Below are 27,834 nucleotides of genomic sequence, written 5' to 3' on the forward strand. Positions count from 1 at the left end.
TGGAGTCATTATGCAAATTAAATGAAATACTCATGCTGACTTGTAGTCGGTTTTCCATAAATGAGATGTTTCCACTAAGGGGTTCTGCTAAGTTGTCTAGACTTTCCTTAAGTTTTTGGTGCCCACATTCCTATAAACTTATAAAAAGTTTATAACTTATAAAAAGATAATCCAGTATCTTTTCATGAAGCTACCCTTTATTGGGGAACATCATCAAAACTTGTGGCCACCAACTGACCCCTACGCTAGGCTTGGACACTCAGAGGCTCCTTGGCCTCTCCTCTGTCCCGAGAGTGTGGGTCCCACTTACCTTTTCTGCTCCCAGAGGCCGCTACAAGGACATAACCTTGAGATGGTGATGTGGTGTTGAAAACACCTGTAGGATATATGGCTGAGCCCAGTAAGGGCCTCTTTATAAACTTCTAAGATTTGGAAGGGGGGTGCAGAGATCCTTTTCTGTCACTCATGATAAGGGTCATTCCCTTTGCTGTTATAAAAACAGCCACCTGCTGACCTGGAGTGGCCGCGTCTGTCTTCTGTCTTTTCTTGTCCTCTGAACACAGGGGCCGGTTTCCGATTACCCTCAGGATGCTCCCAAGAGGGAGATAAACCAACACCCTACACTTCCTTCCTGTTTCTTATCTGAGTCTGCCATTCTCCAATCTCTGCTTGACTCCTGATTCTTGGATTATGTCTTATTTACGAATTTTATTTTTTGGTTTGTGGTTGCTACTGGATATTTCCAGCATGACTTTGACCCTTATAAAATGAGGTGGGGGTCCCCCTTCTGTCACTTTATTAGCTTCAAACTGCCTTCACGATGTTTCCTTGTGCAGTCGGCCTCACCTTGCTCCCCCAAAGAGCCTACTGGATCCAGCACCTTAGATTAGCTACTTCATTTTTTGGTTTTAGCTTCCTGTCATTGCTGTAATAAATTAACATGAAGTTAGTGACTTAAAACCACATGTATTTACTCTCGTGGTTCTGGAGGTCAAAAGTCCAAAATAGGTTTCACTGGGCCCCAAATCAAGAGGTCTACAGGGCCACACTCTCCCTGGAGGCTTCAGGGGAGAAGCCATGTCCTTACCTTTTCCAGCTTCTAGAGGTCATCTGCTTTCCTTGGCTCACAGCCCCTTCCCACATTCTGAAAGGCACCAGTAAAACATTTAAAATCTTTCTAACTCTGACCCTCCTGCCTCCCTCTTTATAAGGACCCTTATACTTACATTGGGCTCACTTGGAAAATCCAGGAGAGTCTTCCCATCTCAAAATCCCCACTTAATCACACACGGAATGTGCCCTTTGCCACACAAACTAATGTATTCACAGGCTCCAGGGACCAGAACGTGGAAGTCTTTGAGCAACATTATTCAGTCCACTTTTAAGTCACAGAGGAGTAGCGGGGAGAGTTGAAACAGTAGTTCTTTCCTCCCGTTATTGACTTATTGTAAAGTCATCGAGTACCTGAATAGCCAAGAAAAATGGCTAAAAAGAAGACATATGAGGACTTCTTCTTCTTTTTTTTTTTTTTGCCTAGTCTGCCCAGAAGAAGGTGTGACATTTTCTAATTTGCTTGCAGACACAGCATGACGTGGCAGTAGTCCCGGTAGAAAAGATAGCCAAGGGGTGCCTGGATGGCTCAGTGGGTTAGGCATATGCCTTCAGCTCAGGTCACGATCACAGGGGCCTGGGATCGAGCCCTGCATCAGGTTGCCTGCTCAGCGGGGAGCCTGCTTCTCCCTCTCCCTCTGCCTGCTGCTGCGCCTGCTTGTAGTCTGTCAAATAAATAAAATCTTAAAAAAAAAAAAAAAGGTAGCTGAGACTGATTCTCCCCAAATAGGAGTAAATATACTAAAGGAATATCCCCAGTGTCCAATGCCAAAACTAAGATTCAAACTATATTCTTCAAGCTGCATATTTTGTTTAAATAGTGTAATCATATAGTTGAGTTGTGCAAGTTCCCTGCAGGTATCCTGTGTGTTTTGAAAATTGCTATATTCACAGCTCCTGGCACAGTATCTGGCCTATAGAATGTGTTCATTAAACATTCATTTATTGGGTGAATGAATTTTTTTTAAAGATTTTATTTATTTATTTATTTGACAGAGATCACAAGTAGGCAGAAAGAGGAGGGGGATGCAGTTTCCCTCCTGAGCAGAGAGCCCGATGTGGGGCTTGATCCCAGGACCCTGGCAGAGGCTTCAACCCACTGAGCCACCCAGGCGCCCTTGGGTGAATGAATTTTTGAGTCACACTCACCAATAAGAATCAAGATTTCTGTAGCTGGTCCGAGCCTTTCACCCTCCATCATTATTTTCACATAACAGAGTGTTGTTAAATCAACTCCCAGAGTTATGTACTAAAAGAACAAGTATCTATAACTTATGTGTAAATATCAAGAGTAATATAGGCGAAAAGATCAGAGGTCCTTAGAAAGGTCTTTCTGGTCTGCCATTAGCTGTTTCCAATCAGAGCCAATGCCACACTCTTTTTTGAGAATTTACTATATTCCAGATGTGGTGCTAGCTTCTGAGAACACCTATTTGTTTAAGACCTGACCCATGACTCCACGGAGGTCAGAGTCCACTGAGTGAGACTATACACAGACAGACAACTGGGGTGAAAAGTGAAGAAAACAAACAAGACATGCGTGCACAGAGATACCAGGAGAGAGAGGCTGAGGACCCCGCCAACACAAGGGTATCAGGGGAAGGCTTCCAGGACGAGGCACGGCTGTGGTCAGTCTTCACAGGTGGTGTGGGCGAGTCAGTAATGTAGGCGAAGGACCTTCTGGAAAGAGCAAAGGCACAGAGGTGTGGTGTGGGGAACCGCAATCGTTCAACATGACCAGGGATTAAAGTGCAAAGGCACAAAGGGGATTTGGAGAACTGACTGCAAATATGGGAAAGGTTTTTTCTTTTAATCAATTGCTTTCCCCAGTTGTAGAAATAACTGGCCAGGAGAGGAAATAGAAAAAGCGTTTTTGATGTTCTCTAGCAACAAAAACTGTGAAATTTTTCAGAATCGTTTGAGCAAGAAAAGTGTGACTCAGAGAAAGAAAATAATACAATTTTATTAAAGGACATAAAACAAGACCTGGCTAAATGGAACTATGTACTATATTGCTGGGTGGGAGCACTTAATATAAAAAAAAATGTTGATCCTCTCCGAATTATTAAATATATTCAGGAGTGCCTTGGTGGCTCAGTGGGTTAAAGCCTCTGCCTTTGGCTCAGGTCATGATCCCGGGGTCCTGGGATCAAGCCCCTCATCAGGCTTTCTGCTCAGCGGGGAGCCTGCTTCCTCCTCTCTCTCTGTCTGCCTTTCTGCCTACTTGTGATCTCTGTCAAATAGATAAATAAAATCTTAAAAAAACAACAAAAAAAAAACTCTCCAAAAGAGGACTTCCACATCTTTTTAAAAAAAAAAAAAGTCCATCAACAGGAGACTGACTAAACAGATTGCAATACATCTTTATGTAAGAAAAAGTGAGCAAGAGTTTGAAAGAATGAGTTGCATCTGTACCATTTGACTTGGATGATTTTGTATAATGTCATAGAATTTAAGTGAGTAAAGCAGATGCAGGCTATATAGAAAGGGACCCCATTTTTCCCTAAATATTTACACATGAAAAATCAGGATCTATGTATAATTTTTGTTTGTATGAGGTTCTGGGAGTCAGACCTGGCTGTTAACTTTGGTTATCTGGTTTGGGTAACTAATGAGTTGGTTGAAAAAACAGACAAACAAACAAAAAACTGTAAAACTACACAAAAAGGTAACTACAAAAAAGTCAGCATTTATAGCCTATGCCTGTAGAATTACATGTGTTCATGTGTGCATAAATATACGTGTATATGTTTGTCTATGTGTATGTGTATATATACAGGTACAGGCATGTATTTCTACGCATACATGTACACACACGCACATACATGGAAAGAGAGCGAGAGAGTCACAGGCGAACATAATTAGCTTGGTGGAGAGGGATAAGCCAAACTTTCTTACTTAGGTTTTTCCTACATTATTTAAAGTTCTACACAAAGAGTATTTATTTATTCTGTAATCAGAAAAAGAAAAAGCCCATTTTGATTTTAGAAAAACCTGAAGCACCCGGATCATACACTAAGTCAGGGAATAGTGGAAAGTCTGGGGGAGAAGTCAGCAAGACCAGGTCACAAAGGCCTTTTATGTAATGTCCTGGGGCACGAATTCTATCTTGTGGTTCCTATACACCCTCAACACAAAGGTATGCAGACACAGAAATAGGAATGCACAGGCAGGGCAACCAAAAAAATGGTTAAAAAGAAGACAAATGGGGACTTTTTTTTTTTTTTTTTTTTTTTTTTTTTGCCTAGTCTGCCCAGAAGAAGGCAGGAAAAAAACAAAATATTTTTCTGAAGTGCCAGTTTTATGCAATACTTTGAGGAACATGTATTTATTTATTTGACACAGAGAGAGAGCACAAGTAGGGGGAGTGGGAGAGATGCAGAATCCCCACTGAGCAAGGAGCCTGACCAGGGGCTCCATCCCAGGGCCCTGAGCCAAAGGCAGATGCTTATCTGACTGAGCCATCCAGGTGCCCCTTTTTATTCATTTTAAACAATTCCAGTCAAATATAAAAATTGCGTGAATTCTACAAGAAAAAATACAAAGACATGACAAGGAATCCATGCCAGGCTTTCCTGTGTTACACACTCAGATCCACTCTGCGGTTAAACATAATCTAGTGAAAAAAAAAGTGACTAGGAATGATTAAAATGTTTTAAGCCAGCATGAGGCATGATCAGGTTTATACTTTTAGGAAGTTACTGTCTGGTGGTTGTGTCTGATGAATGAGAGTATGTATATCCCTAACTGAAAAGTACTACTAAGTGAGAAACTCAGGATGGGACTAACAGAATGACACCAGACTTGTGATTCCAAGAAGGAGACAGAGGCAGACAAGCAGTGATGAGTACAAAGGCTGAACCACAGAAGTTTCACACTGCATCATAGAATTTAATCCCAATTCTGGCTGCAAAATGACTCCGAGGTAGAAAGAAGTTGGTAAATAGAGAGACATCCAGATCAAGGTCCCCAAGGATTTGAACAGTCGCCAGCATTTGCCTCAAATCCCCAGAGGTTCTCCAAGTAAGTAAAGAGGAATTATTTCTATAAGGCCAGAGGCCTTCAGTTGGGACCTTGACCTTGGATGTGGCATGCGCCATATAGAAAAGACTGATTCTACCCCATTGTCCCAGGTGAAAAGGAGGCTATGGAACCTCTTTCTTACCTTTTCCCTAGACCTGCAACCCAATCACAGCCTTTAAGACCTGAGGCTCCAGATGGCAAGAAGAGACAGAGAAGGACCAACCCAAGGGCACCAAGAACAGAGCAGCTTCTGCTAGAATTTTAAGATAAAGAGAGACTCTTAAAAGCTACCATGGAAAGTTAACATATTATCTGTGCAAGGAACAACTTTTTATCCAAACAACAGATGGGACCATGAAGGAACACTCAACAAAGTAGAATACAACAAAAGAGAGGCATAAATCTCTTGTATTTGTCCTGCTCAGGATTTGTGGTATATTTGTGATTTGAGAAATCCATGTCCTTGATTCCAAAAAATTCTCAACTGCTATCTCTCCAGATACTTTTGTTCTACTCCTCTGGATTGACCTATTATTATAGATATACAGAATCCCTGGTCTAGATTTGGCTCTTAGCTGCATTTTCATGTATGTTTTTCTTGTCTTTTCTGTTCTGCATTCTGAGCAAATTCCTCAAAATTTTCTTCCACTACCCTAAGGCGGCACATCTGAAATTTAGTGTGCATATGAATTACCTGGGGGAATTTATGAAAGTGTTAAGTATCTTGGTGTGTCTGGGGTGGGCCTAAAGTTTCGAGTTTCTGTGAAGCTTCCAGAACAAGGCTGATCCTGAAGATATTAGCCCTCTGCTATTTTGTGTAGAAATGCTCTTATTCTCTCTTTTGTCTACAATTTTGTCTCTTATTCTCTCTTTTGTCTACAATTCAGTCTGGGAATGATATTTAGTCTAAGATTTATCTCAGCAATAAGGTTTCTTCTTTCAAGGCCTATATTTTTTCTCGTATTTCTAAAATGGTCAATTTTTCTTATTTAATTTGACCTATTTCAGTTTCATCATTTCCTGGTGTCTTTAAGCAGAAATGAATCTTTCATTTATTTCCTTGAGAGGCCTAAACACAGTTATCTTTGTCTGACTTTAAAATTATTTTCGTCTGGAGTAAATTCGCATGCCATTTGTGGAGTTTGATCACGGTCTTTTGGGTTTAGTTTACTTCACGAATTTTGAAATTTTGGTGTGCAAACCATATTTCAGTGTTTTTACTTGTCTGTCTCTGAATCTCTCTTCTTTTTCTTCTCTCCTTCCCTCAGGGCTTACCTTGCACTGTCTAGGACTTTTTTTACGTTGCCTTCACCTGCATTTTAAGGTTTGCATTTCAGAATCATGCCACGTCTTATCCTAGCATTCGAGGTCACCCACCTTGAGATGATATTCTGGCCATCACAAATCTGGTCTCTGATCTTGTAGGCAGTTTGACTGAGATGCTAGCTGCCAGCCTTAGTCTGTATTTACCTCCCTAGTTCTTCGGGATTCCATCTTGCTAAGGCCCAGAACCCTGGACACGTGGGGCCACAGACTGGTCTGCAGCCTCCTTCATGATGTGATAGACAGAAACTCAAAGATGCCTCCATGGTCCTTGGCTCCTCATGTCCATGTCTCTGTTCATGTCCTTGAGTATGGATGGGACTTGTGATTTGCTTCTAACCAAAGGAATATGACAAAGGTAATGGGATGGCATTTCCATGATCATATTATCTTATGTTATATTAGCCTCTCTTATTAACAGGCTTGCTTCTCTGTCTCTCCTTTGCAGGCTTTGAGGGAGCAAGTGATTGTGTTTAAGAATCCCCATATGGGAAGACACTGCAGGAAACCTCTACCAAGAAATTTAAACTTTCAGTTCTCTAGCTGTAAGGAACTGGATTTTTGTAATAACCCGAGTGAGCTTGGAAGCGGCTATTTCCCTAGTCGTGCTTTTGATGAGCCCTCAGAGTTAGTCAATATCTAGACTGCACTCAGGTGAGACCTTGAAGCAGGGAACTCAGCTAAGCCTCAATTTCAGATTTACAGATGCTGGGTAAAAATAAATATGCATTGTTTCAAGCCTGTAGGACAATTTTGAAAAGCTCTAACATTTGGGTCATCAGAGCCTCAGAAGTACAGGAGAAATGGCACAGAGTGGAAAAAAAATATTTGAATCCATATGGACTAAAAACTCTCAAATACATTGAAAGACATAAATGCACGGGGTCAAGATAATCAGAAAACTCCAAACAGGATAAAGCACCCCCCCCCCCAAAAAAAAAAAAATCCATGCTCAGGATGGATTGGAGTACAACAGGCTGTTCTGGAATGTCTACTTTCAGTTACAGAAAGAGAAAAAGATCAAAAATAAGCAAGCAAACAAAACAAACATATAAACAACCCATCACAACACAAAGCCATTGGGGTAGAGAGAGACGTAGACCAGATCAGGGGAGTGATATACAGAGGGGTGTGTGGGGGAGAGACAGAGACAGAGAGCCAGAGCCCTAGTCCCGAAGGGAGGAACCAAGCAGCCTGTCTCCTTCTCAGGATCCCTTTATCTCATAACCTAGAAGGCACACTGAACCTAGAAGTCCCTACTGAACCTGCACCCTGGTGTATGTGTCAAAGGTCAATGGGACTTGTGGTTTTTAAAAACTTATTCTGAAATAATTTCAGACAGAAAAATTGCAAGACAAACGAAGAATTCTCCTATATCCAAACCTAGGTTCACCAATTGTTAATATCATGCCACATTTGTTTTCTCTCTACCCATACATCCTTTTATAGATCTGTGCCTCTATATATAATTGCTGAAGGATTTGAGGTTAAGTTGCAGATATCATCCTCTATCCTTAAATATTTTATCTCTAAGTTTGAATTTCACTAGCTGTCTTAAGGATGTCTCTCCTAACATTCTCCCCTCTGCCCAGTCTAGGATCACACCTTGCATTTAGTTGTCAAGTTTCTTCAGTCTCTTTTAACCAGGAACATTTCCTCACCCTCTTCATCTTCCAAGACAATGAGTTCTGAAAGGGTACAGGCTGGGTGTTTTGTAGATTCGTTGGATTTTTAAACCTCACTGCAATGTGCCCTTGGGGCCAAAGATCTCTTGGCATCGGAGTTCAAAATAGGTTGATGGTCATAGGGGCCAGAGAAAAGTGTCTGATCCAAGGGCTGATGGTCTTCTCGTTCCTGCATTGCTGTATCAGTCATAGAGCTAAGGACGTGGCAGTACCTCCATGACCCTGAATGGTGTTGAAGATGTTGAGGAGTCTTAGGGGTAAGCGACTCTTGGAAAGGGAGACTCGTCTGCGAGTGAATTTAGCTGTACTAAGAGTCAGGGGAGGGTTTTAGTCCATCTCAGGGCAGAATCCACCTCGGGGTAGGTTCTGTATGTAGGTAACAGGTCCCTAGGACCTGAACTTAGGCTGTCTGGGCCAAGGGGAAGAGCCTAGCTTGGGATAAGCAAACCGAGCAGATACTCCACCTTCCCCCAGCACTCCAGCTCAGTGGTGGCTATGAATTTTCCCTCCATGTAAAAATCCTATAAAGGAAATATGCAGGGAGAGGGGAGGAAGGAGATATGAGTTCTGCTAGTTGCCTCACTATGTTGGTCCCAGATTTATTGGAAACCGATCTTCCTCATGGATTCCATGCTCTTGGTCTAACCTCACTGTATTCACATAACATGGAATACTTTTAATGACTCTTGACCTTTTCACTATAATTCCTGGCCCTCCTCTTTCCCTGGTGAACTTTCACTTCTCCTTCAGATTATGACTCAGAAGTTTTCAACTCTGCAGAAGTATCCAGATTCTGCCGGGAATTGCACGCTCCTTTATTTTTTTTTCTCAGCTTCAACACTTTTTACTACCTTGTTATAACATGTAGGATATAATTTTTTTTTACATGTTTTAGCTTTCTGGAAACTTTTATAGGAAATAAATTATCTCTAATATAATTGGTATATCCCCAGGGTCCAGCCTAGTGTCTGCCGTAGAAAAGCTATTCAGTAAACAGTTATTGTGTGAATAAGTACATTTAAAAATGACTGTTTGGAAGTAAATGCCATTGTTAGCCATTTGAAGTCACCTGTAAGAACAGATTAAATTTACAATTCTTTTTAATATTGATCAAAAAAGTAGTTACGCTTTCTTAAAGGCAAAACCATACGGACGTAAGACACCAAAAACGCAAGAGTGCCATCTGTTGATGAACATGTAAGCAAGGAGGTCACTAAGATGCCATGTAAAATACACGTAGTTTCAATAATGTGCCCCATATGTGGGTTATATAAAATGTGAAAGAAAGATGGAAACAAAATTAAGAGATGTTGCTATGTTATTTTCCTGGAAAATATTTTCTCCTAATAATTCATGTAAAATGTAATAACTTTATTTTTTTAATAATGATAATTTAAAATGCAATAGTAGTATATCAAGAAACAATATATTTAATGATAAATTATTAAAAGCTTTTTCCACCTATGCCCTTCCCCCAGATTAAGAATAAAGTAAGAAGCTAATTCTCACAATTTATGTTCACTATTGTCTGGGAGATGCCAGCCAGTGTAGTATGGGAAGAAAAGTAAAGGTTAATGTTAAATGTTAATGGTCTAAATACTCCAATTAAAAAGCAAAGATTGTTAGAATACATTAAAAAATGGAAGAACTGAACATATGTCTGCTAGAAGAGAAACATTTGAAATATAAAAAAACAGATGTTTAAAATAAATGTGTAGAAAAAAGGTACTATGTAAACAGCAAGCATAAAAAGACCGAGCATCTATATTAATGACCGAGTGGAAGACAGAGAGTATTTGCAGAGATAGAGTGATATTCTGTATTGGTAAAGGGTCAGTTCAGCAGGATAATGTAATGATCATAAATGTGTATGAGCTTAACAACAGAGCTCCAGGATACATGGAGTAAAAAATGGAAAGAATTAAAAGGAAAATAAAGGATTCTACCATCACAGCTCGGGATTTTAATATTCTTCTTTCAATAATGATGGAATAACTAGATAAAATATCAGTAAAGATGTAGGAGATCTGAAAAACCATATCCATCACCTGGAATGAATTGACGCTTACAAAACATTATACTGAACATCTGCACCCATGTTCTTTTCAAGTTCACATGGTTATATTCATTGTGATAGACCACATTCTGGGCCATAATACAAGTTAATAAACTTAAAGGGATTTTTTAAAAAAAGATTTATTTGAGAGAGACAGAGAGAGAGAGAGAGGAGAGAAAGCACATGCAGGAGGGTCAGGGAGAGGAAGAGACTCTCAGAGGGACTCCCCACCGAGGGTGGAGCCTGATGGGGGGCTCAGTCTCACAACCCTGGGATCAGGATCTAAACCAAAGATGCTTAGAGACTGTAAGAGGGATCCCAAATGGGGAGGAGTGTAACTATAAATAGGTGGTCAGAGTAAGCCTGGTAGAGAAGGGATCCCTGAAGGAGTTGAGGGAAGGCACCCAGGGGTTATGTGAAGGACAAGTATTCCCCAGAGAGGGACCGCCCCAAGTGCATGCTTTTAGAGACTGCGGTGCCCCATCTCCTGTTCCTGCATCCCAGGCTCACAGGGTTGCACTTAGCCTCACTCATTGGAGGAGAGGCATTTCCCCTTGCGGCAGCTCCTATGGGTCTCTTTCTAGGCCCGTACGTATGTGGGGAACATATCTCCGAAGGCTCATCTGCATTCCCCTCCTCTTCTAACACTGCGGGCAGCTCTCTGCACGAACTAGTCCCTCCTTCACGCAACAGGGAACGGATGCAAGGTGCGGCGGCCGTCGCAAGACAGGCCCTGTCGTGAGGTCGCTGCTTTTCTCTTGCTGTTATCTGTAGCAGTGGCAGTTTGCTTTCTTTTCGGCATCCACTGGCTTCCTTTGCCTGATCCTTTGACCAGACAGGTTTGGGACGAGCTCTGCCTGGGTCCAGAGTCACATCCACAACAGTGAAAGTCATGGGGATCAGCAAGGATGCATCATGGGGTCAGGGCCTCAGGGCCTCATTCTGGGTCTTCGTCTGTGCGCTGGTTGCCTCGGGAGAAGCTATGTCCTGTGCTGGGCGCAGGGCCTGCCAGTACCCCATGTGCCAGCGGAACAGGATGAGCCACTGGATTGCAGAGCGGCATAAGTCTCTGTGAGCAGCCCGGGGAGCACAGTGGTTAAGAGAGACCCCCGTCTAGGAAGGGAAGAGAGGAACGTGTCCCACGGTTTGGGACCCGCAGGACCCTGTCTGGGCGAAGTCCCCGGCCCCATAGCCTGTCCTCCATTGTGCAGGTCCCGTGACGGCCCCCGCTGAGGCCACTCGCAGCCGGCCCACCGGCGGGCTCCCGTTTGCAGTCCTGGGCCGCGCGTCTGGTGGTGGAGAAGCGCGGTATCCGCATCCTCGGAGGGCGGCCGAGGAGGGAGAGGAGCGAGAGACAGAGAAGCGGGGCTGGCGTGGGCCGACTGCGGGACGCCCGGAACTCTGCTCCTGCCACCACCCCTTCTCCCACGCCCTTCAGCTGTTGGACAACCGCGCGCGACCTAAGAACAGGACCAACATGGGCCCCAAAGGCTACGGATCCTAAAGGGGGTCGGTGGCAGAAGGAGAAAGATCTGGACCCTCTGCGGGCTGTGAGACGCTCTCGCTCAGGTCGAGCTGAGCGCAAAGCTGGCGCCTCCCCCCCGGTACCCCCCGGGCGCCTCCTCCCGGGCGTTCGCGGGCGTCTCCTCAGACCGCCTTCCGGGCGCTCGCGGCCCGCCTCCCACAGCAGTTTCGCTTCTCAGTTCGCGGGCGGCCGGGCCTCGGGCGGCGGCGGCGAGTACGTGGCGGGCGGCGGTGGGGGAGGGTGGTGGGCACGCGCGGCCGGGCAGGTGGCGGAGATGAGCGCGGGGGTGTGTGTGGCGGGGAGCGCGGGGGGTGCGTGTGCGAGTGCCCGCGCCGCCGGGACCCTGCCCGCGTTCCCGGCGGCTGTCAGGCTCCTGCGGCCGCGGAGCGCCCGCCGGGCCTGGGGAGCCGTGGGCTGCGCGGTGAGGGAGGGCACCTGCCCGCCCGCCTCGCACGCTCGGGGCCTCCCGAGGGGAGCGCCGCACCCCGGCGCCGGGGAGCCGGCTGTGGTCCGGGGGAGAAGCCGCCTGCCGGGGAAGGGAGGTCCCCGGAGGAAATCCGCCGTGACTGCGAGGACCGGCCCTGGCTCTCAGACGCCGGCAGCCGCCTCGCAGCCAGAGCGGAAGCCCGGATTTCGTGTCTGGCCCTGTCCGTGCAGAGGCTGCTCCTCGCGCCTCGGCGACCCTCCCCGCCAAGGCGCGGGGCTGGGGAGTGGGGGACAGGGCGAGGTTCCCCAAGCCGCTGCCAGCCGCAGTGGGTGCCTCAGGTCAGGCCTCCCTGTCACCCGTCGTCGGGTCCTCGCCGCTGGACACCAAGAGGCCGAGCCCCCGGAACACCCCCGGGGCGCGGCCTCCCCCACACCCTGGCTTCTGCAAACCCCCCACCCCGGTCCTCCGTGCTCCCGTCACCCCGAGAACCACGTCCTGGCCTGGAGGGGAGCTGGTCCGCTCCCTCATTCTGCAGGAGCTCTGTTCCCGGGGACAACCCTTCTTTTCCCAACTCTTTCCAGATCTTTCCCTCAGTACTGAGAGGACAACAGCAAAGACACATTGGTTCTTTTCGGTTGCCTAATTTGCTTTTGTTATTGGGGCTCCGTTGAGACATTATTAACCCGGAGTCTTTTGTCCCCCGTGGGGTGGGAGTGGGGGCAGAGAGAGCTGGCAGTGGGGTTCCAGCAGAGTCAAATTTGACGAACTGAGGGGGCAGTGTGGTTCCAGCAGAGTCAAATTTGACGACCTCAGGGGAATCCTTCATGGCCACCCAGTTACTTCAGGGTTGCTTCCAGTCCCGAAGAAACAGTTCTGGTATAAGGATTCTTGATGTTTGTAGAGTAGGAGTTTCACACTCCCTCACTTGAGTTCTGTTCTTGCTACAGCTTTGGTGAGGAAGCCTTCCTTGCTCTCTGTCTCTGTCAGTGCTGGGTCTGAGAAAACTGTGCACCCATGGAGTGTTGCATATGGGCCATCATGGAGCCTCCAGTGGCCCCAGCTGTTAAGCATATGGCTAGCGGGATTGAGAAACCGAGTTTTAAGTTTTATTCAATTTTAATTAATTTAAATATAAGTGGCCACATGGGATCGTGACTGCCATTTTCCACAACACAGCCTCATTTTATGTACCATCTTAATCCCAGTCCATCTCATCTCTCTAGAGAGAAGACTCTAGGACCTGTGGAGGCCGGTGGCTTCCCACGCAGTGCATGGGTCGGAGGCTCAGGTGAGGTGTATTTCCATACCTGTGGATTTTCATCCCTGCCTCTAGATCCCATATTGGAACTTGTCAGGAAAAGCCATGGCCTCAGCCACCAAGAAGGTGAAGGAGGAAGCCACGTGTGCCATCTGCCTGTCCCTAATGTCTGAGCCCATGAGCATCAGCTGTGGACACAGCTACTGCAGTCAGTGCATCGTCAGCTTCCTTGAGAACCAAGGCCCTGTGGACACATCGTCCAATACGTTCCCTTGCCCCCACTGCCGGGCTCCATTTCGGCTGGCCAGCCTCCGGCCCAACAAGCAGCTGGGGAGTCTCATTGAAGCCATCAAGGAGATGGAGCATGAGATGTCATGTGAGGAGCACGGAGAGCACCTCCACCTGTTCTGCGAAGACGAGAGCCAGCTCATCTGCTGGCGCTGTGAGCGGTCACCGCGGCACAAAGGGCACCACACAGCCCTCATCGAGGACGTATGCCAGGACTACAAGGTGAGCGTGTGGGTTGGCAGGTTTTGGCAGGTGCTGCTCCCATGCTGCTCCCTGGGGACCGAGGTTATTTAGCCTATAACCTGAGACGATTATCCTGAAACACAGCTGTCATCGTGTCACCCTTCATGTCACGTCTTTCGTGATATGAGAAATAGAGTATTGTGGGTTCTCACTGAGTCAAGTCCCGACCGTCCATCCTGACCTTCAATAGGGGGGTCCCACTATTGCCCCACTCCCTTCTTGCTTGCTACCGTGGACGTCTCCCTGCTCCGGATCGCCATGTACTCGGATGCACACCTGCTTGTGTTATTGCTTCGCCCCATGTATGTCATTTTAACAGTGGGCGGGACCATATGATGCACTTTGAAAACACAGGAGACAAAGATATACCACCTTTTAGGTATCCTACAGTCCAATGGGGAAGACAAATAAGTAAAAGAGGCTGCGTGGAATCAGCTGGTTGGGTGGGGAGGAGGATCAACAAGGGGTGGGGAAGGGGACTGAGCAGCCTTTCCGGAAGTGACTCCTGAAGAGCACGTAACAGTCAGCCACAGGTAGAGGCCCGGAGAGAAGAGAGGGCGTTCCGGGCAGAGGAGACCATAGGTGCGAGGGCATAGCCAGGGCCGGGGATGTAGGGAAGGCCAGGTGATGGCCTCGGAAAGGAGGTTGGCCCGGAACTGTGGTGTCAACTCAGAGTCTAAATCGTAGAGTGGGCAGAGTGGTGCTGCCCACTGGGGGGCTTTATTTGCAGATTGAAGGATCAGGTTGACATCGAAAAGGGCATTCTGGCCTTTTACTGAAGTGAAAGGTGTATCCAGGAGTAAAATTCAGCTTATTCCTGTAAGAAGGGGGAAGGGGTAGCTTCAAGCAAGATTCAGGAAGGGGAGCTAAAGGATTGGAAAATGATTGTTCATGGAGGATGAAGTAGAGGGAGAGGTTCGGGGCAACTCCTGTTTCTCACTCAGAAGCAGTAAAGAAGGCTGGCCTTTGCTCGAGGGAATGAAGAAAGGGTACAGTACTGCTACCTTATTCTCTCCCTGTCCTGCCTAGATTTGAAGAAAACGTCCCCAGTGTGGGGCTCTTTGTTCCTGCCCCTGTGAGGTAGAGGCGGGCTTGTAGTGAGGTTCTGGGTCCCCTGGATAGCAATGGCAATACAGTCTTTGACAAGTCTCATAGAGCCCTTTCTCGAGAGTTCTCAGAATTAACGAGTGTGCTCACTGAGTTTACAGAAGACAGGAGCTGATCTTGTAGAATTGATGGCAAGCAGTGATTTAGGTCACTTCAAATTCTTTTCCACGGAAATGTGAAAAACTGTTTTTTTTTTTTTTTTATTTGACAGAGAGAGATCACAAGCGGGCAGAGAGGCAGGCAGAGAGAGAGGAAGGGAAGCAGGCTCTCTGCAGAGCAGAGAGCCCGATGCGGGGCTCGATCCTAGGACCCCGGGATCATGACCTGAGCCGAAGGCAGAGGATTAACCCACTGAGCCACCCAGGCGCCCCGTGAAAATGTTTTGAAAAATAACCCCAAAACTTGATATAGATACAAAATCATTTTAGATTGGCTTCACGAATTACCACTCTTCAAAGACAGCAGAGCTCCCCTCCTGCGTTAACTGTTCCTGGTAACTTTAGCTGACATCCTGGTCTTCCCTTCCCAACTGAACATAACACATTCAGAGTTCCCTGTGCATCACCCTGGCATTGGTTATGTTTGGTTCAACACATTATTTTATAAAATCTTGTAGATGATGATGAGATGTTCTGTGTAAAGTGTTTCCCTGGCAAGACCGTAGTGGATACGGCTCAGGCTCTGGGGTAGCAGACGAGGTTGGAATGGCATCTAGCTCCAGCAGCCACTCAGAACTATCTATGAGGGATTACAGCACTCGGGCAAGTTATTTAACCCCTTTCTAAGCCTCAGTTTCTGCTGCACAGAAATGGTGTTAAGAATCCTACCAATTGCTCTGTGCCGCCAAGGGAATCAAATCTGTGATTGCACATACAGCCTTCGGCGTGCTTCCTAAACTACTGTAATGACTCAGTGTGTATTCGGTTATTCTAAGAGTCTTGGAGGGCTGGGGTTCCCCTTAACGTGTCTAATGGAGAGTTACTAATTGAATGGACTTTATTCACCTGATTTTTCCTTCAGGAGAAGCTTCAGAATGCTGTGACAAATTTGAGGCAACTAGAAGAGGAGTGCATGAAACTGAAGTTGTTCACAACAAAGCAGATAAGCGAATGGAATGTAAGAATTTGCATTTATTGTTCTCAAGCTCTTTTCTACCCTAGAGTGCAGGCATGGGGAATGGTTGGCAAAAGACAATGATAATTTATTTTTAGTAAACCAGAACAGATGAAACCCCAAAAAGAAACCATTATTTTAATACCCCTAGTTGTCTACATCTGTGAGAATTTATTTCCGATCCCTTCAACTTTTCAATAGTAATTGGCTAGGATTCCTGATACCTTAGGGGAAGCAGAATTGGTATGTCTATTTTAGTCAGAGCCGTCATTGACCAGGCTTCAAATTTGAAATACCTCAAAGTGCCTTCCTGGTTTGAAGGCCTTAACGTTATTACTTCGGCACACTTTCCACAGTGCGGGCCTTGGCTCTCAGCCTTGTAGGTTCAGAAGTCAATCTTTGTGAACATTAAGGAAATAGAATCACTCCAGGTTGAGACTCAGTCCTCAAGCTCATGAGGTTGGTAAAAGAAGTCTATCTGATTTATAAAGAGGGTCACAACTTTGCAAGAACCTATGCACTTCAATTGCAGACTTAGAGTCTCTAAGATGATCCCATGGCTGACTAGTTCCCCATGATCAGAGATGCATTCCTTTATGGAAATATTTATGTAACCCATCAACTTGTAGCCAAACGCCTCAGCCTGGTGGACCATTTTCCCTCTTTCAGGGGTATCTTCCTTCCTCTGCCCTGATCCTTTGTGTGTGGATGCTAAACTCCCCAAGGATGCTGTCACCTCCCTCATTTCTGGGATCTTGGGCTGTGGGTAGGATCTTGATTATAGCTAATATATACAGAAACCCCATCCATGACCCTTCTAACACATCCTCTCAGTTACCAAAACACTGTCTGAGTTGGGAAAGCACTAGTGGAAATTATAATTCTCTATCTCCCAAATTTGAAAGCCTGACCCAAAAAGACTTATATCCCTTGGCTTCTATCGCCTTTACACGTGAAGATGATTACTTGGACCCCGGACTGGTGGTGAATATTTCTCAGTTAACTATGATAAAAGCCTGCCACCCAGACCTCCCCCTGCTGAAACCATGGACTTCCCTACTAGCCTGTTTTTTTGAGTCCAATCTCCATGATGTTTATTACAAACTGTTGCTTCCAGAAATTCCCTCAGGCTCAGAAATACCTCCTTACCTCCCAAATAAAAATTCAGTTTTTTTCCTCTGTTACTGAGAAAGTGTTTGACCTCAGCTCCAGTTCGGTGATTAAATTATCTGGCACTAATGCCCCTCCTTCTTCCTGCATCTTGGCTGAAGAAGAAGGAAATCCGTAGGGTGACTGTGGAGAATCATGACAACTCTCCCACATCTCAGTGCTTGCCTCCTAGGCATGACTCAGCGGCAGGCAATCTGTGACATTCTTAAAGCTCCAATGACTGAGAAAACATTCTTCTGTGTGTGTTAAAATACACATAACATAAAATTTTCCATTTTAATCATTTGTAAGCATACAGTTCATTGGTGTTAAGTCCTTTAACTATCACCACTGTCTATGAGTGGGAACTAATAGTGGAAACTGAACTCTGGAACTTTTTCATCATCCCAAGCTAAAACTCTGTACCCGATAAACACTAACTCCCCATTCCTTTCTCCTCTCAACTTCTGGTAACCCTGTCCACTTTCTGTCTCTACGAATTTGGCTAGCATAAGTAGCCCATATATGTGGAATCATATATTTGTCCTTTTGTTTCTGGTTAATTTCACTTAGCATAATGTCTTCAAGATTCATCCACGTCATAGCATAGTCAGAATTTCATTCCTTTTTAAGTCTTCATAGTACGTCACTATCTGTATGCCATATTTTACCAATTCGTTCATCGATGGACGTTTGGCTTGTTCTACCTTCTGAGCATACTCTCTTGACTCTAGGAGAAGATAGAGATTGAGAAACAAAAAATCCAGTCTGACTTTAAAAATCTTCAGAGCTTCCTACAAGAAGAGGAGAAGTCTCATCTCTGGAAGCTGGAGAAAGAGAAAGAGCAGACTCTGAAGAGACTGAGAGATAACGAGGCCACTCTGGAACAGAAAAGCCAAGAACTCAGGAGTCACATCCTGGAACTAGAGGAGAAATGTCAGAGCTCAGCCCAGAAGTTGCTGCAGGTGGGGCTGTGCCCTCGGGGGAAGGAACTCTTGAGCTATTAAGAGAGGACGAAGGGGGAGGGAACACAGGCAGATTGGTGAGACCTGCCTCCCTCACTCAAGTGGCACATGGGCGTGGGGAATTGAAAGAAATGTTTCTTTGAGGTATACTTCAGCATTGGGTGGCCTTTGCTAGTCTATAGTGAATCACAAAAATCTGTTTCTGTGACTCGGAAAAATGTAGCCCTTCTGATGGATATGGTAGGGTCCTTGGCTAAAGTGAATCATGGGGTAACTTTTGCTACCATTTGCCTCTGATCCATGTGCACAGAACCCTGACTGTCAAACTGCCTCCCGAAGCACTCCACCAGCTGACTGGTGGGTCATAGAGTGGGACAGCCAACACGAGGGACAGTATTTTCCCCAATTCGCTTGTAGAGCCCTCCACAGCTTTATGGGGCCTTCTTTCAGCTGTATGAAGATCTACCCCATTAAGATAAACTATGCCTGGAGCTATTAGTTCTAGTTCCTTCCAGTAGGACTCAGGTGACACTGTAAATGGGAGATGATAGCATGACTGCTGTACTGCCGTGTGACACCCGCTGCCACCATCTTAGTGGGCCATTCTCAGGGGCTGTGCACAGATTCACCGCTAAGGACCCTTAGTGATAGGTGGTATGGGCTCACTCTGAAAGGAATTAGGTTACTGAAAGCAACTTGCCAGAGGAAGCATGGGCAAAGCTCCTAGGCCTCTTCCCGAAGCATCCCACAGGCTGTGATTGCAAACACCATAGCTGCCCACAGATCTCAGCCAGAAAGACAGCAGACTCAGAGACTGGTACACATCCTGCCATGCTGAATATCCCAGACGGCTGGGATGGGAATCGTTCTGTCTGAGTATCCATCAGTATTTGAGGCTAGAGTCAAATGTCTTCACTTCTTTGGGAAGAGCATGTATAGAGAACAGCCCCATGTGCCAAGCCTCATGAAATACTGATGTTTCCACTTACTTTTTGTCTGTGTTTCTCTGTAGGATGTGAAAGACACTTTGCGCAGGTAAGTTCTATATGAGCGCACGAGGGGAGGGGTATGGGTACAGAAAGGTGAATGGGCTGTCTCACTGAACAAGTCCTTGGCCTCTGCTTATTCTAGGAGTTGGGCTATGACGTTGGAGAGACCAGACGCCCACTCTCTGGAGCTTCATGCCGTGTGCAGTGTTTCTGAGCTTTATTTTGATGTGAGGAAAATGTTAAGGAGCTATCAAGGTATGTGAAGAAGCCCTAAATGCTATGGATGGAAGGGACCTGAAGTTACAGCCACGTTCACTGCCTGCCCCTGGGCAGCCTCACAGCCAGAGAGGTCATTTAGTGGTTTTCAGTGGCACTGTGTTGCCCTCCCCTTGTTAGCATGCTCTAGTGCTTAGACAGGACACAGTGTACTGGTTATCTGTGCGGACCTTTCGCATTCCTGTTCCCCATGTATTAGCTGTGTCACCCCAGGCACATAACTTCCTCAGTTTCCCCAGCTAAAAAATGAAGATATGGACAATCCATGCTTCATTGGGTTATCATGAAAAGTAAGTGTGTCAACATGTGTCAAGTACTTAGTGCAGTGTCTGGGATATAGTGTTTGTGGTTAATATTTTAGTCAACTCTCAGAGCAATGTAGGAAAGATCAGTGAACATTATGGGCTTTGATTCAGATGGTTTCAGGACCTTGACCCAGACAACACAGATGGTAAATATTAGAACCATAATGAAAACTGAAATTTACCAATTCCAAAGCCTGAGCTTCCTGAATCATTGATACTATTAATCCGTGCTTTCTATATTTCTGCAATATGTTATTTATAATTACAAAATTTAAAAAGCTCCAAAAACTGAAAGCTTTTTAAAATTTGTTTGACTACAAAAAATAAAATTAAAATTAAAAAAAAAATTTGTTTGACTACAAAATCAGACCTAACCTAAAATGATTTGGAGACTGTATTATCTCTTCCACTGAACAGATTTAATAGCTTAAAACAACACACACATATTATCTCATGAATTTTGTGGGTCAGAAATCTGGGCACAGCTTAGTTGGTCCTTTGTTTAAGGTTTCACAAAGCTGTATATTAAGGTATTGGCCAGGCTTGGGGGAAGGATTCTCTTCTAAGCTCACCCAGGTTGTTGGCAGAATTCATTTCTTTATTATTATGGGGCATAGGTCCCTGGCTTTTTGTGAGCTGTTGGCTGGAGGCTGCCCTCAGCTTCTAGAAGGCTCCCCTCAACCACTTGCACATGGGCTTCTCAACATGGCCAGTTACTTCTTCAAAGTGAGCTCAGGAGAGTGTCTCTGAAGTATGTCTTTTAGAAAGATGGAGTTCCATATAATGAAATAGAATCTTAGGAGTCACATCCCATCATTTTTGGCATATTCTGTTGGTCAGAGGCACTTCACAGGTCCTGCCCACACTCAGTTGGAAGGAATTGCATAAGAGCATGAACACCAGAAGGCAGGGACTCTGGGAAGGCCAAACCAAACCTAACAATACATAAAAAAAATAATAATAATAAAAAAAAAACCTATTACTATGATCAAGTGGGATTTATTTCTGGGGTGCAAAGATGGATCGATATTGGAAAATCAAGAATGTGATACATCACAACAACAGAGAAAGGGTAAAAAACCATATGATCATTTCAATAGATGCAGAAAAAGCATTTGACAAATTATAATATCTATTCATGATAACAACCCTCAACAAATAGGTTTAGAGGGAACATACCTCAACATAATAAAGGCCATATATGAAAAACCCATCACTAACATGCTACTCAATGGTGGAAAACAGAACTTTGCACCTACAGTCAGGAACAAGACAAGGATGTCCACTCTCCCCACTGTTGTTCAACAGATACGGGAAGTAGTAGCCACAGCGATCAAACAAGAGATGTAAATAAAAGGCATCCAAATCAATTAAGGAAGAAGGCCTAGTGTCACTCTTTGTAGATGACATGATACCTTATATGGAAAACCCTACAGACACCACCAAAAAACTACTAGAACTACTAGAACTAAATTTAGTCAAGATGCAGGATACAAAATCAACATACAGAAATCTGTTGCATTTCTCTACACTAATAATGAAGTAGCAGAAAGAGAGTTTAAGGAAACAATCCCATTTACAATTGCACCAAAAGTAATAAAATACCTAGGAATACATTTTAACCAAGGAGGTGAAAAATCTGTACTCTGAAAACCGTAAAACACTGATGAAAGAAATTGAAGACAATATTAACAAATGGAAAGATATTCCAGGCTCATGGATTGGAAGACCAAATGTTGTTGAAATGTCTGTAGTACCCAAAACAATCTACAGATTCAAGGCAATCCTTATCAAAATACCAACTGCATTTTTAACAGAGGTAGAACGACACTGACAAAGAATTCTGAGTCCAAAATGCATTTGGTCCCAGGTAGTTCAGATAACGATTATGGACCTGTATTTGTTTTCCCCTCAAGTTAGCAATAAACAACAATAAGAACAGCTACAAAACAAAGCAACTCTGTATTTGATCCTGTAAAGAGATTCAGGAAAGGAAAAAACAGGACTCCATGCAAATCACATCCAGATCACTGAGCTGATTTGTCTACTCTTAGCTTTTACAGGATTACAAAATTGTGCAAGTCAATCTCTTTCTAAAACGACTTCATCTTTTTACTAGATAATCCCCTTTCTTTTTTAGAACCCTTATTATTAAAACTTTTCTTGTTTCAAAAGTAATACAAATAAATTGTAATCAGTCACACTATATAGATAGATATGAAGAAAAATTCAAGGTTTCTCCTACCCTTCTCCAATCCTACTTCTCCAGGTTACAAGAGCTATGTCTTTTTCTGTTTTTTATTTTATTTTATTTTATTTTATTTTATTTTATTTTATTTTTTTTAACAAACATTTAGTATATAGAATGTCACTTGTTGCTTTCAAAAGCTAATATTCCATGAGTATATCAGAATTATATGTAACCATAGCCCTACCATTGGAGCTTTGGGCTGCTTCCAGCACTTGGAGATCACAACATTGCTTCAATAACAGCGTGGGCCACGCAACCTTCCATCCTTGCGTTTTCATACCTGGAGGGCGCACATCCAGCCCTGGGCTCGCTGGGCTTGTTAATCCCAGCACACATTACGCGCGGGCCAGTGTGGCAACATACAGTCTCACCAGCACCAAGAAAAGCAACTTAGAGATACCAGGCACTCTCTCCATGACAGATGAAGAAACCTTCACATATGTTACCTGTTTTATACCACAGTCCTCTCTGTAGGAAGCATTTTCACTTTATAGATGAGGAAGCTAAGACAGAGAGGCAACCGATAAGTGGAAAGTCAGGTAGTATCTCTCAGAACACACTCTCTTAATCACTCTGCAGTGTGGCAAAAAAATGAATATGTTGTGTTTTCGAATCCATTGTTCAGTGGCATAGGCGCTGAAGTTTATGTCTAGGTGGTTTTGTTTGTTGCTGATGCACACCATGCCGCTGGGAACATTCTTCTCCATGGGTCCTTGTGTTCGGTGAATGCTTTCCTCTGAGGATATACCTTAAATTGAAAATGCTGCTGTGTAGGGGTGCGCATTTAATGTGACTAGATACTGCTGATCTTGAAATTGTGTCAGTTTATATCCTGCCGACAACATAAGAGCGCCGACCGTTTCATATCTCCCTGATTCTTTGCTTATAATTTATAATTTTTGATAATCTGATGGATCTGAAATAGTACCTAAATGTGGACTTAATTTGTGTTCTATGATTTCCCTAGCAAGGCTGAGCCTTTTGTAAGTCCATTAACCTTTTAGCCTTCTTCTGTGATTTACCCATGATTTGCTCTGATTGAAGCTTTTTTCTATTGGTTTCTTTCTCTTACTGACTTATGGGAACTTATCATAGCTAGTATCTCTGGTATACATATGACATTTTACATTTTCATTCTATCTTTTGATATATAGGGTTTCAAGACACATTTTCCTTCAAAGTCTGTGACTCTTGTTTCCAAAGAGCTCTGTCGTCACCAATGGGCATTGAATTTATCAATGAGTTAGTTGTATTGATAGTATCATGTGGTTTCTCTCCATTAATCTGTTTATGTGGTGATTATGATAATTTATTTTCTAATGTTAAACCATAGTTGCAGTCTCAGGAAAAGCTAAATTTTTTTTTTAAAGATTTTATTTATTTATTTGTCAGACAGAGATCACAAGTAGGCAGAGAGGCAGGCAGAGAGAGAGAGGAGAAAGCAGGCTCCCTGCTGAGCAGACAACCCGATGTGGGGCTCGATCCCAGGACCCTGGGATCATGACCTGAGCTGAAGGCAGAGGCTTTAACCCACTGAGCCACCCAGGCGCCCCTAAATTTTGATATATATATTATATCAGGAAAAGCTAAATTTTGAGATATATATATATGCACACACAGTATATATAACATACAGGTTTGATAGCCAAATATTAATTTGTCATGAAGATCATTGTTGTGCTGCAGTTATGTTGCTCGATAAGGGTTAGTTGCATAGAGCAGTTAAACAAATAGTCCCCGGGCAAACAGGAATCCTGACTTTAGAAAGTAAAGTTTAGCTGTCCCTGCATATACTCTGATAGCATGACTGTGATGGAGTGATGATGGAGACAGTCGCTAGGTATGTCAGGAGAGGCTGCTTACACATCAGACCTCCTCCCGGTTAAATGAGTCATATGCTTTCCTGGTAAGTGTCCCTCTGCAAACACCTTCCTTCCCCATTACTATGACTAATACTCAACCAGCTCTGTTGATGACAATGTTGTATGTTGGCTCCTCACCTTGACTTTCTGACTCTCAGTCTAGTTGGTAATAAAAACATCCCAGTCTTTTCATACAATTAGACACATAAACAGAATATTATATATTTAATATATATATTAAAACATTTGACATATATAGAGATTTTATTTTTGATATAATATATTCCGTGTGACATATAGTATATAATGATATATATCAGGTGACTATTTAAATAATAATTATATAACAATTATATAATTAATATGTATAATTAATAATATAAGTTACATAATATATTGTAAAATATGTAATATGTATGATAAACATTAAATACATAACATACATTTATACATATATAAAAAGTAAAGTAGACATGTATAAAATACAATTATACACACATGCAAAGTTTGGCTTATTATTTATATTATTTTGTTTAGGATTTTTGTGTCTATGTTTGTAAGTTATAGGGTTCTGTAATTCTCTGTTCTTTGAAAGATTTGGTATGAGATTGCCATTATCCCTTGACTGGTAGAATTTCTTTAAAAACTGACATGGTCCCTTTTTATTTGGTGTATGTGCATGTTTTATTGTCTGTGGGTAAATTTTAAACTCCTTATTATATTTCTTTAACATTAGGTCTGTTCATGTTTTCTTTTTTCTTCTGAATGAATTTTACGAAGAACTGTTTTTCTAGAAAGTTATTCATGTTGTTAATGTTTTCAACTTTCTTAGTAGCATAAAGTTTACCATAAATTCTCTTAATTTTTAAATTTCTATATTCACTCCAATTTTGTCTTTTTTTCTCCTTTGATAAATCTTTTTAGAGGTATGTCTATTGTATTAGTCTTTTCATGAAAGCTACTGTTGGCTTTTCCTTCTCCATTGCATTCTTATTTTCCTTCATTTCATTGGTTTATTATTTAAACTTTATTTTCCTTTTTAAAAAAAAGTTCTCTTTGGGTTTCTCTGTTCTTTTTTTTTTTTTAAGATTATTTATTTTTTTATTTAGAGAGCACCTGAGCAGGGGGGAGGGCAATGGGAGAGGGAGAGAGAGCCTCTCAAGCAGCCTTCCCACTGAACACGGAGACCCATGTGGAGCTCGATCTCATAAACCTGAGATCATGACCTGAGCCTAAATCAAGAGTTGGATGCTCAACCTGCTGAGCCACCCAGGAGCCCCATTCTCTGTTCTTTTCCTATTTTAACCTGCATAGTTAGCTCCTTCATTTCCAGCTTTTTTTCTTTTTCTAAAATAAGTACTTAAAGGTTATCAATTTTCTGGAAAATTCCACCTTAGCGTCACTGTATAATTTTTTAATACGTAGCATTTTATTATTGCCCAAGTCTGTATATCATCATATTATGATTTAGAAGCATTTAAATTTCCTAATATTGAGAAGATTTTTTTTATTGATCTTTTTTAGTTGATTTCTAACCTAATTGTGTTGAGGTGAGAGAATATGATCTGTGCAATATAGAGTCACTGGAATTTGTTCAGACTCGCTTTCTGACTAGTCTTTACTCAGTACATATTCCATCTATACTGGAGAAAAGTGCATATTCTCTGTTTATTAATTGCTGAGCTTTACATGTATTTATTAGATTGGGCTTGTTGGGTTGTTCAGATCTTCTGTATCTTTCCTTTTTTGCCTGCTTGATCTATCAATTATGGAGAAAGAGAATGTTAAAATACCTCATGATGGTTGTAGAATTGTCAGTTTCTCCTTATAATTCCATAATTTTTACTTAGCATATTTTGAGACTACATTATCAGTGCATGCTTGTTTGGAATTAGGATATCTTCCTAGTGAATTAATGTATTTTTCTCTGTTAGGTAACCCTTTTCATCCTTGATAATACTTTGACTTAATATCATTTGATATAATTATATAACTGTTACAGCTATATAACTATATTATCCATCCTTTAACTGTCAACCTTCCTGTGTCTTTTTGTTGTATGTGTCACTTATAAGCAATCTAAGGTAAAAATTTTTTTAAAAATTTTTAATTAACATATAATGTATTATTAGCCCCAGGGGTACAGGTCTGTGAATCACCAGGTTTACACACTTCACAGCACTCACCATAGCACATACCCTCCCCAATGTCCATAACCCAACCACCCTCTCCCAACCCCCCTCCCCCCAGCAACCCTCAGTTTGTTTTGTGAGATTAAGAGTCTCTTATGGTTTTTCTCCTTCCTGATCCCATCCTGTTTCATTTATTCTTTTCCTACTCCCCAACCCCCCAATGTTGCATCTCCACTTCCTGAGGTAAAATTTTAAAAATCCAATTGATATCTTCACCTTCAAGTGGTATTGCCAACCTGTAAGCATTTTAATTTCTTAACTTGGGTTTTCCTGTATCATTAAGAGAATATCAATTGAAACCTCAAATTTTTTTGAATCAGGCTCATGATAAGAACTGATCAGATAGCATTTAATAAAGGAATTACCTACAGAGGTGAAGACTGGGGTCATTACCAAGGAACAGTGAAGCAGCCAGGGCTAGGCATAGGAACCGAACCATCACATCCCTGGAGCCCTCAGGAGCAGGTGGAGGGCACTGTAATTGCAGGAGAGTGTGACCAGAGGCAGAGGAAGGCAGACCCTCCAAGTGATAGGCAGTAGGGAGGGACTTGGGACTCTTAACTCTGCCTCTTTTTGCCCTGTGGTCTCCTCTAGTACTTCCTTTGGCTTTGGAGAGGACAGTAACCACGTCAACTCTGGTTAGTTCTTTTCCTTGACTCCTCTGAGTGACTAAGATGGTGACGCTTATGAAGATGATATTCTTATCATTACCACTGACTGGGCACTTGCTCTATTCCAGGAATTTTACTCAGCACTGAGCATACATGATCTCATTCAGTTCTCCCACTATTCTTTGTGCCAGATACGATAATTTCTACTTCCTATATAACAAAACTGAGTCTTAGGGAGGGACTTGTCTAAGCTGTCAGGGCTAGTAAGAGACAATGCTTGGATCTGAGGACAGGCTGGTTTTATTTAAATTAAACTGTGCTCCTGACAACAAAAAATTATTTATTTATCTACTTACTTATTTATTGTTTTCAGTCAATGTGACTCTGGATCCAGATACAGCTCATCGGGAGCTCATTCTGTCTGAGGATCGGAGACAAGTGACCCGTGGATGCCCCCAGGAGAATCTGGACAATTCTTCTAAGAGATTTAGTATCTTACCCTGTATTTTGGGCTGTGAAGGCTTCACTTCAGGAAAACATTACTTCGAAGTGGATGTGGGAGAAGGAACTGGGTGGGACTTAGGAGTCTGTCTGGACAGTGTTCACAGGGACGTTGGTTTGATGCAGAAGCCTCAGTCTGGATTCTGGGCCATTAGACTGTGCAAAAAGAAAGGCTACTTAGCACTTACCTATCCCATAACTTCCCTTTCTCTGGCAGAGCAGCCTCTGGTTGTGGGGATTTTTCTGGACTGTGATGTCGGACTTGTATCCTTTTACAACATGACCACTGGATCCCACATCTTTACCTTCCCAAAGGCCTCCTTCTCTGATACTGTCCGGCCCTATTTCCGGGTTTATCAACATTCTCCTTTGTTCCTGCCTCCCCCAGACGAGTAAGGAAAGAATTACAATCTCCTTCTTGGTTTAACTAGCATAGAAAATATAATGTCAATCCTGTGGGGGCAGAAATCTGGTCTGTTTTCTTCACTTCTTGTACTCAGAACAGTGCTGGGCTTTTAGTGGCTACATAATAAATCTTCTTTGAATGAATGGATAAAACAATGGCAAAAATAGCA

At 43.3% G+C, this 27,834-nt stretch overlaps 2 protein-coding genes across 4 annotated transcripts in view; both read left to right on the forward strand.

Annotated features, from left to right (window-relative positions):
- Positions 1 to 27,834, forward strand: part of LOC116870028 (histone H2B type 1-A) — a 384,027-nt gene that overhangs the window by 164,309 nt on the left and 191,884 nt on the right. The window lies entirely within an intron of this gene.
- Positions 11,928 to 27,784, forward strand: TRIM38 (tripartite motif containing 38). Its single transcript, XM_032861689.1, has 7 exons — positions 11,928 to 11,935; positions 13,483 to 13,917; positions 16,066 to 16,161; positions 18,042 to 18,272; positions 19,285 to 19,307; positions 19,404 to 19,516; positions 27,132 to 27,784. The coding sequence occupies exons 2-7, from the start codon at positions 13,513 to 13,515 to the stop codon at positions 27,653 to 27,655; spliced, it is 1,392 nt and encodes a 463-aa protein (XP_032717580.1). The 5' UTR covers positions 11,928 to 11,935; positions 13,483 to 13,512; the 3' UTR covers positions 27,656 to 27,784.

Source organism: Lontra canadensis, unplaced genomic scaffold (assembly GCF_010015895.1).
Source record: "Lontra canadensis isolate GAN:19392208 unplaced genomic scaffold, GSC_riverotter_1.0 scaffold21, whole genome shotgun sequence".
Classification (NCBI taxonomy): domain Eukaryota; kingdom Metazoa; phylum Chordata; class Mammalia; order Carnivora; family Mustelidae; genus Lontra; species Lontra canadensis.

Excerpts from the sequence above, each read along its gene's own strand:
- TRIM38 (XM_032861689.1), top strand. The coding sequence starts at position 13,513 with ATGGCCTCAGCCACCAAGAAGGTGAAGGAGGAAGCCACGTGTGCCATC. Across the intron at positions 19,308-19,403 it reads GTGAAAGACACTTTGCGCAG|GAGTTGGGCTATGACGTTGG; the intron begins GTAAGTTCTATA and ends TGCTTATTCTAG. Across the intron at positions 19,517-27,131 it reads AATGTTAAGGAGCTATCAAG|TCAATGTGACTCTGGATCCA; the intron begins GTATGTGAAGAA and ends TATTGTTTTCAG.